The 9,338-nt window shown below is 41.1% G+C and overlaps 1 protein-coding gene across 1 annotated transcript; it reads left to right on the forward strand.

The window, feature by feature from the left end:
• Positions 1–5,383: 5,383 nt before the first annotated feature.
• Positions 5,384–8,706, forward strand: ckma (creatine kinase, muscle a). The gene is made up of 8 exons (XM_088279984.1): positions 5,384–5,530; positions 6,376–6,584; positions 6,667–6,821; positions 6,907–7,039; positions 7,199–7,370; positions 7,742–7,865; positions 7,943–8,132; positions 8,221–8,706. Exons 2-8 carry the CDS (start codon positions 6,392–6,394, stop codon positions 8,397–8,399), a joined length of 1,146 nt encoding a protein of 381 aa, XP_088136110.1. The 5' UTR covers positions 5,384–5,530; positions 6,376–6,391; the 3' UTR covers positions 8,400–8,706.
• The last annotated feature ends 632 nt before the right edge of the window (positions 8,707–9,338 follow it).

Raw genomic sequence — 9,338 nt, forward strand, 5'->3', positions numbered from 1 at the left:
AATGGACGTGCGTGGTTCTGCATTGACAAATGTCTCCATCTTGTGGACTCCAGTATCATGTACAACACAAACACATAATGGGTCGAGCTTCTTTATCAGCCGCACAAATAATTCTGTGGAACATAACCCATAATTATAATTTTCAGTCTAAATTGCCTTCACACGTGCGCATACACAGCCACCTATACACATGCAGTTTTATTCTATTGCTGCTGAAGATGTCATATGTTTCTATAAAATTGCAAATTGGGCGGCCTTCAGCACAACACTAAACAAAAAAGTCCCAACAAGTTGGAATAGAGAAATAATGATCTCTTTTATCCAATGGTTTAGTTGACCTTTTTTCATCTAATGGAAGCGATTTCTAATTGTTGTGCCTGGCATAGCTGAATGGAAAATATATTAGAAATCAATAAATGAGGATTTTTCCGACAAATTAAACAAAGTTGAATAGTCCTTTGCAACACCCTGGATGTGGAACGGTGGTTGGTAATCATTGCTTTACGGTATTTGCACGGAACAGTACAGTAATGTTGATTTTTTTATTTATTTATTTAATGTGTCACACTTCTATTCTATTCTGTTCTCTTCTATTCGTCCAACCCATATCCATACAGGACATTGGACACCTGTCTTCCACAGTTGAGTTTCTCCGCTTAAAGGGTGTAACATGCCATTGAGTATCAGCTGCCTGATGATATATGCGGTAATCCACTCAAAGCAGTTGAACAAACACATTCTTTGACAGGAGACGGACATTTAATGGATGAGAGGGAACTCCCCACTAATAATATAACTCCTATAACCCCAATTTAAGCGGCTTAATACTACTCACCACCTTACCAAATATTTATGCTATTCAGGGTTATCTTGGGTTAAGATTCAGTATTAAATTGGATTGCATTCACACTTAGCCAGTACTACTGTTCCATGCATCCACCTGATTGGATTTAATTCGGGCTTTGACAAATTCTGACTTCATAGCTTAGTTTAAGTTGTTCTGGTCATTTCTAACTTGCATGTGCTTATGTGTGAGTTAGTCTCCTGTGCTTACACCTCTCATTTTCCAGCTGTACGAGACACTGGAAAGTATCCATGGTAAATGGGCTTCACTTGTGTAGCCCGTTTCTACTTTCAAAGCAAAATACCAAGAGCCGGGGATCAAACCCTTGTTTTGAGGGATCGCTGCAAATCCATTTATGCTGATTAAACAATCTTTTCTTAATGTACTTTGTTTATTTAGTTTCACTCTCTTAACAGAACCCACTTAACTCTATTAATTGTAATCTGATCTAGAACTTTAAGCATACATTTGCTATCACAACCGGAAAAAACTCTTGGACCATTGGCAGAGAGCATGGAAAAAAGTAACGCAGAAGATATGTTTGGGTGAGTGCATCTTTCATTCAGAGAGCAGCAGCGATGGCAAGCCTTTGAACATCCATTGGTGCTAATAGCTTTTAAGCCTCCTGTGCCAAACGTCCTTTTGATATTCCAGTCTGCTCTGGCTCAGGCTCTCATGGCCTCACGCTTGAAGATATCCTCCACCTTTCTGGTGCCAAAGAAGATACCAGCCTGCCTGAATGACTTAGTTCTGAATTGATGAAATGAGTTGGATGGCTTGGCATGAATTTCTCTGCTTCTTATAAAGAGCTTATTACAATGTAGGTACCGTGGCCATTTCAACAAAGGGCGATGCACGATGAAAGCAACATCCTATAGACTAATTATATCCCATCTTATATCCCGACGATTACTGACACAACGACCCAAGGTGATGATTAATTACTTCATCTACGTCCCTACAGTCTTCATTTCACTGCTTCACTCGGCTTCGTGTCGAGCCACGTCTTTTACTTCCTGAACACATTCGACTGCGTGGCCTCTACATCTTTGCCCCAGTATTCAATTTCTTCACGCCATTTTCCATCCAGTTTCTTGTTACAGTCGTCCAAATTCAAATCTTGACCAGTTGCACATGTTGACACGGCTTCCATAGGTGCAAGCAATTGCCAGCTTAAAGGTCAACGTTAGTTTATCTGCATTAGAATGTGAAGAGAGAAAATTTCATTTTAAAATACACGACATGCACGTAAAGAAGGGTTATGGTTGTTTGAATATTCATGAACATGCTACTGTATGTTGTAATGTGTAATCACCAGGAAGATGAATCTTGCCTTTTGGACTCTTTTACCTCGGACAAGCTAAAACATTTTAAATGCTCCCAAAAATAACACTTTTCCACTACAATTTAACAACACAAAATGGAAGAAAACCTTCAAAACTAAAAAGACGACCCTATCGGAGCAGGGATTGCTTTTTTTTGGGTTCTGTAGCTCTTGGAAGACAATTGGAATGAATTATTATTATTATTATTATTATTATTGCTGGTAAACTTTTAGTGCCCCACAATTTTTTTTTCATATAAAACACTTCTGAGATTTTTATTTCCAATGATTGTAATGACGTAATTTAATAAAAATGAATTTAAAAATCAATAAAAGCTCAAACCATTACAAAACTGCAAGTATGACTCGAACAGAGAACCTCAAGGATATTACAGAGGTAAAATAGTTGAGTCGCAAACAGTTTGACCAAAGATGAGTGATGCATTTAATCCCATATCCATTTAACTTTATTACGGCTTGTCATACCTTGCTTCTATAAAATCCGTGAATATTGCGTGTTACATGATGGACGCAGATTCACCCCATTAAAGACACTTTGCAGCTGGCATGACATGTAAAATAAGTAATCAATTTTGTCAGGGCAAGAGAAGGTTGAGATGGATAGTAGACTGACGGGATGAAACTCAATCAGGGTCCAGGATGAGTCGTCGTTCATGTTTGTCACGGTGTAGGTGAACCTAGCCAGCCAAGCTAGCCTGCTATAATTATAGCATTCCTTGCCCGTAAGACGGACATGTGACTCCGGTCGGCTTTAGTTTCAATGGCAAATAGTTCTTATCATTTATTTGTATTTTGCGTTTTTTCTTTTTACTATCTCACAGAAATTACCACCAAACAGGTGTTTAGTTTGATGTGAGCGGGACAGGGGAATGAAGCGTTAAATATGGTGTTCTATTAAAGTAGTATTTATAGAGGCTTGCCTTGTCATTCTGTGTGGTGGCCAAGCCTCTAGCGTTACTCTTAACGAAATGGTTCTACAATGACGCTAATATCACAATTCATGAGAGATTTTAGTCCCGAACTATACTGTCATATAATTTTTCTCTCACCCATACTCAGCGTGTAAGCTTGACACTGAGCTATTCTGACCTGGCTCGGTGCAGTTGGCTTGCATTCCTTTTCGAAAGGACAAGTTGTATAGATTTTAAAAAGGCCTAACTTGTAATGCAACTAACTAATGAGCACTTCCTAGTTAGATGAAAATATTTAATAAAAAAAGAATGACAGGAATTCATATTGAACACAAATTGTGTCGTCACTATTCTTTTAAACAAAATCCATAGAAATACTAAGAGTCGTATTTTCAGAATGTACATACATCGCAGCACTCTTCTGATACTGTTTCATCAAAATTCTGTGAGTCAAATGTCAGCCACGAGTATACCATTGGCAGGTGATACTACACTATTATTTTCAGCCTGTAACTCAAGAAGAAAAACGAATCGGATATGTTTGTAGCTATTTCATAACAGAAAACGCACGCCTCAGAAGCACGACATGTCGAGTGCAATCATTAAAGCACCCCCAAAACATACACGCTCCATTTTTGTGGGGGCGCAATCAAAAACCCATCAAAATAAGCGCTGCTGAAGGACATTTACTGGAAATATACCACACAAGATTCATGCAGCACAGACAAAAGAGAAAGGCCAGTAAGTGGAGTCGAAACTACATTGACTAATGTGGTATGGTTCCCCTTTTAGAGGACAGGCAACGGACAGCTGTGTAACAGGAGACATGATTTCAATGCAAGGCGACGGCACACTGTGCTCAAGAGGCTCCACTCACGATTAAAACTTAGGAGGCCTAGGAGAAAATAGGAGCTGCCTGGCACTGCGAGTGGTGAACAGTTAAATTTAAATTGAAAAAAAAAGGCAGATGAGGGCAGTTTTGTTGTTGAAGAGGAAAAATAGGAACATGGTTGTTATTTGGGCACGAGGTAGTGGTAGGAACAGGTGTCCTTCAGCTGCCAGTTAGAGTCAGCTGAAGTATCCCACAGAAAATTGCCTCGGATAACGCTCAATACCTATTTGGAGTAGTCGTAGGAGACTGCAATAGAACTTTGCAAATTACTCTTACTTGTCTTATTGTTAAACTCCTACATGTTAAAATTGCTTGACGTTTTAAAGGTAAAGGCCGGAATTGGACGAATGCCAGTGCAGAGGCTGAACATTTGACATTTTAATTTGCCGCCTTCATAGTCACCAACTTCATACATGCTATATTTCATACAAGCAAATGTCAAGATCAGACAAAGAAAATCCAAGTAAACACAAAATGCAGTTTCTAAAAGTTGATTTGATTTGTTAAGGAGGGGAAAAGAAAAATCAGGAAAATTAACACCTTTTTAAACCGTGAATTTACAGTGGCTAACCACATTTTTCAGGTTATTTTCACTTATAACACACAAGTCTGGTTATCTCCAGACCCATGCCATTAAGAAATCCATGAAATAGTGTCAAGTTTTGTGTGGAGGAGGGAAGTGAGGCACGAGTAACTTCAAGGAGTGTTTAATTGATGAAACAAAAATAAATAAATAAAAGTACAGAACAACAATTGTTATTACATTATTATTAACAACTTCAGCTCACCTGCAACCCTAACAAGGAAAAACAGTATAGAAAATGGATGGATTGATATTATTAACTACAATAAATGTGTTTTTGATATATGAGAGCAAGCCAGACTATTTTAAATTTTAAAGTGTTTTCAGTGAAGACCAATCCCCCCTTATTTGTTTGGTACAGTAGTGAAAGTATTAAGTGGCAACATGATAGCATAGCCGCTGCAGACTAAGAACACACTGATCCGAGGGCTCAATACTTCCATGAGCAGTATTTACATAATACATTGTGAATTAATGGAAAAAGTCCACCGACCCTTTCCAACTTTCACACCTGACACCAAGACCCCCCCCCGCTCTGTGTGACGTGCTTTGAAAAAAAAAAAAAAAAAAAACAGCTCAGCTTTTTTTCCAATGGGTTTCACCTCCCCTACCCTTGTGACCCCCTACGCTGCTCAGATACTCTCCCCATCCATTGGTGCTATGTATGGGCGGGTGTGAGGGGAGGACGAGGGGGGTGTTGACGCTACAGCTGTGTGCGCCCTTCTTGGATGACTGAGGTGTGCCCCTGTCATAAAGTGTGTCTCTGAGTATCTGTGCATAGGCTCTGGCCAATCAGATGAGAGCAGGCACTAAAATGGCAAGACCAATGGTTGAGAGTTTGCCCAGTATATAAAGAGGAAGCAAAGACCTTCAAAGCTGGGTGACCCCTAATTTGGCCGCAGTGAACAGGATCTGATCCCAAGGACTGTTACCACTATTCTTGTCTAGTGCGCAGGTAAATATGGCATTTTATTAGTTGGATTCAGGAAGGAGGATCAAGATGCCGTATATGAGGATTCTGAGAAGTCTACAAAATATAAGAAAGTCAGATATCAATAAGAATCTTTTTTACAAGATTTTGTTTTGTTATGATGCTACATGGATTAATTGATTTTTTTTTTTAAAACATATGTAATGTTTTTAGGGTGCCAGAGCTTACTGTATACTGTATTGTCTTTATAGTGAAGACCATTTGACTAACAACGTGGCTTTCTCGATACATATGGAAAGATCAAGCAGTTCCAAAAATGTATTTGTAATTTAACGATATAATTAATGGGTTGCAGTTCATTAAATATGACGTCATGTACCACTAATAGCACTGCATGCATTAGTTGAGTTTGCAAGTATGCCTGTACAGAAAAAAATGTGTATTAGATTATAGAAAAGTGCTGCTGAGATCTGTCAGGAGTTTAACGTTGAAGCCGTTTTCTTACGAAAAGCCTGATTGCTGAACGTGTTAACCAGGAAACGAGAACAAGATTGTGAATTTGCTAAGCGGCAGCTTACAGTATACCTTGAGGCCAATTTGGAGACGAACTTTGCAGGCAGACATGACAAAGCTAAAAATATCCGAACATCGCTCCCCCTCCCTCTCAAGCCGCTCTATTTTAACTGGACACTTGATACATTGGAAGTGGTGCGAGACATGTAACCAGGATTCCTCTGAGGCACATAAAACGACTGCAGCTGTCTCTTTTGAGCTATTCCATATCATGATATTTTTCACTTCATAATCATATCCGTTAACTTGCGTTTTCCCAAGACGTATAGACATGTTGCATTTGCTTCTCTCTACAGTGTTAGAAAAGCAACCATGCCTTTCGGAAACACCCACAACAACTTCAAGCTCAACTACAAAGTTGAGGAAGAGTTTCCTGACTTGTCCAAGCACAACAACCACATGGCCAAAGTTCTGACCAAGGACATGTATGCCAAGCTGAGGGACAAGCAGACACCTAGTGGCTACACCTTGGATGACGTCATCCAGACTGGCGTTGACAATCCCGGTATGCCGCGGGTCATTTCATAATCAAATGCATCCGAAAGTCAACAAGATTTGATCTTAAAATAAACCAATTCATCCCTTAGGTCACCCCTTCATCATGACTGTTGGTTGTGTTGCCGGTGATGAGGAGTCCTACGAGGTCTTCAAAGATCTGCTGGACCCCATCATCTCCGACCGTCACAGTGGATACGGCCCCAATGACAACCACAAGACTGACCTGAACTTCGAGAACCTGAAGGTATTTAATCAAGCCAACCGAAAAAAGAAAATGGGTATCAACACAGAATTTTACCCAAACGTGACTCTTTTGTGATTGTTTATAGGGTGGTGATGACTTGGACCCCAACTATGTTCTGTCCAGCCGTGTCCGTACCGGCCGCAGCATCAAGGGATTCACCCTGCCTCCCCACAACAGCCGTGGCGAGCGTAGAATAATTGAGAAGCTGTCCGTTGAGGGTACGATTGAGTGCATTAAAAGACTTGGACCGCCGTAAAATAGAGATGTTAGAAAATCAATATAAATTGTTGAACGTAGCATATAAATTTCTTATCACTTGTAGCAAATTTCGTTAGAAACGCGACACGAGTCGTTCCTAATAATACACATCTCCCCAGCTCTGACCAGCCTGGATGGTGAGTTCAAGGGAAAATACTACCCCCTGAAGTCCATGACTGATGCCGAACAGGAGCAGCTCATTGCTGATCACTTCTTGTTTGACAAGCCCGTCTCCCCCCTTCTCACCTGCGCCGGTATGGCCCGTGACTGGCCCGACGCCAGAGGCATCTGGTGAGTATGAACCGTTGAATGATATGAATCGTTCCATTTTCTATCAGTAGTAGATAAGGAAACCAATTTATAGACCAAATCACCAGAGATGGGCCTTTTCGTAAATTTTGCCCCCAAAAGATTTCTCCGTCGGTACTTGACATGGTTACAGACGATTACGCTGACTGATGAAAAAAAGTGTCCCGACATTTGTCAATCAGCAAACCGAACATCAGTGACGGACTGATGGACTTGTCCGTCAGTTTGATGGAATGCCCACCTCTGGAAATTACTATACTCAGTCCAAAAACATCAGCGAGAGGAAACACTTCCAACTACAGGATATATAATGTCACTTGCGATCCTTTCGTTTTCTTTGCTTCCATCTCAAGGCACAATGACAACAAGACTTTCTTGGTGTGGGTGAACGAGGAGGATCACCTGCGCGTCATCTCTATGCAGAAGGGCGGCAACATGAGGGAGGTCTTCAAGCGTTTCTGCGTTGGCCTTCAGAAGGTACCACGACAAAAATTCGAACACTGTCCGGAAGAAGTGAGCGTTCTTTTAACATTCCGTTTTTCTTTGGTCACCAGATTGAAGACATCTTCAAGAAAAACAACCGTGGCTTCATGTGGAACAAACATCTGGGCTACATCCTGACCTGCCCCTCCAACCTGGGAACCGGTCTGCGTGGCGGCGTCCACGTCAAGCTGCCCAAGCTGAGCACACACCCCAAGTTTGAGGAAATCCTCACCAGGCTGCGTCTGCAGAAGCGTGGCACAGGTATAAACGCAAATCTTTTGACGAAACCTGTACAGAGCTGCGAAGTCTCCAATTTACTCTTAAAAACTTCTGCTCTGATTCTCCAAAGGCGGCGTGGACACGGCGTCCGTGGGTGGTGTGTTTGACATCTCCAACGCCGATCGTCTGGGTTCCTCTGAGGTTGAACAAGTCCAGATGGTGGTCGATGGCGTCAAGCTGATGGTTGAGATGGAGAAAAAGCTGGAGAAGGGAGAGGCCATTGACAGCATGATCCCTGCCCAGAAGTAAAAAGGAACAATCCTGTTTTTTTTTTTTTTTTCTTCCTCCTGACCTTTACATGTGCAATCGAGCCAACTGGTGTGCGTGCAGAGGAGACAGCAGCTCATCGAGAGACTCTTGACTCTGCTCACCTTTTCATCCTTCCATCTTTTTTCACGTTCTCTTGTGTTGGTCGTTCTCATCCTAGGATCAATCCCCCACTGAGCTAGGTTCGCCTGGCAAATGTGACAATACCTACTTGTTGGTAGAAAAAGTAACAATTATTGAAACTGTTCACTGCTCAATAAAAAAATGCCCCAATAACAAAAACATGAAACGATGTGTTCTTTATGACATGAATCCTTTGCTATTTCTCTGTACCTCTGAAAGCAGACATTTGAAACGTCTCAATTTTGAACATTGTTATTGACTATTGCTCTCCTGGTTCTTCCTTTGACTATTTCACTGAATTCTCAGAATTTTCATCCAGCCCGGTAGATAGTATCGAACATTCGTGTAAATGTTGAAAATTACAGTCTATGGTTGTAGATCCATCTGGGTAGCTCTCCAAAGCACATTCATACATTCAATTTTGTTCTGACATATAGCACTCAGGGGCGGGGTGGCCATCGGAAATTTGGCCATCCAAGACTATTTAGGAAAATACCCGGACATCACGGCAGCCTGCAGCCACCTGCCCACCGCTCGAGATCCGTTGGTCCATGTCTTACTTTTTTGAGGCCCGCCAATCATAAAGTTTGCCCACCACTGCTATGGGCTATTGCTAGCAATAAAGCAGTAATTAAAAGTAATTCTAATAAATCCTAGAATCACAACTGCCAGTCTAGTTGATGGATTGGGGAAAAATGAGAATCAAGCCACCACCTATAAAAAATTCTAATGTGCACCCCTGAATATAAAGTTTGCCAACGGTAACCCAAGTGCAAATGTAGGTTCACTAAATAATAA

The sequence above is a fragment of the Idiotropiscis lumnitzeri genome, chromosome 17, assembly GCF_059441095.1.
Source record: "Idiotropiscis lumnitzeri isolate Australia: NSW breed Sydney's pygmy pipehorse chromosome 17, RoL_Ilum_1.0, whole genome shotgun sequence".
In the NCBI taxonomy this organism is placed as follows: Eukaryota; Metazoa; Chordata; class Actinopteri; order Syngnathiformes; family Syngnathidae; genus Idiotropiscis; species Idiotropiscis lumnitzeri.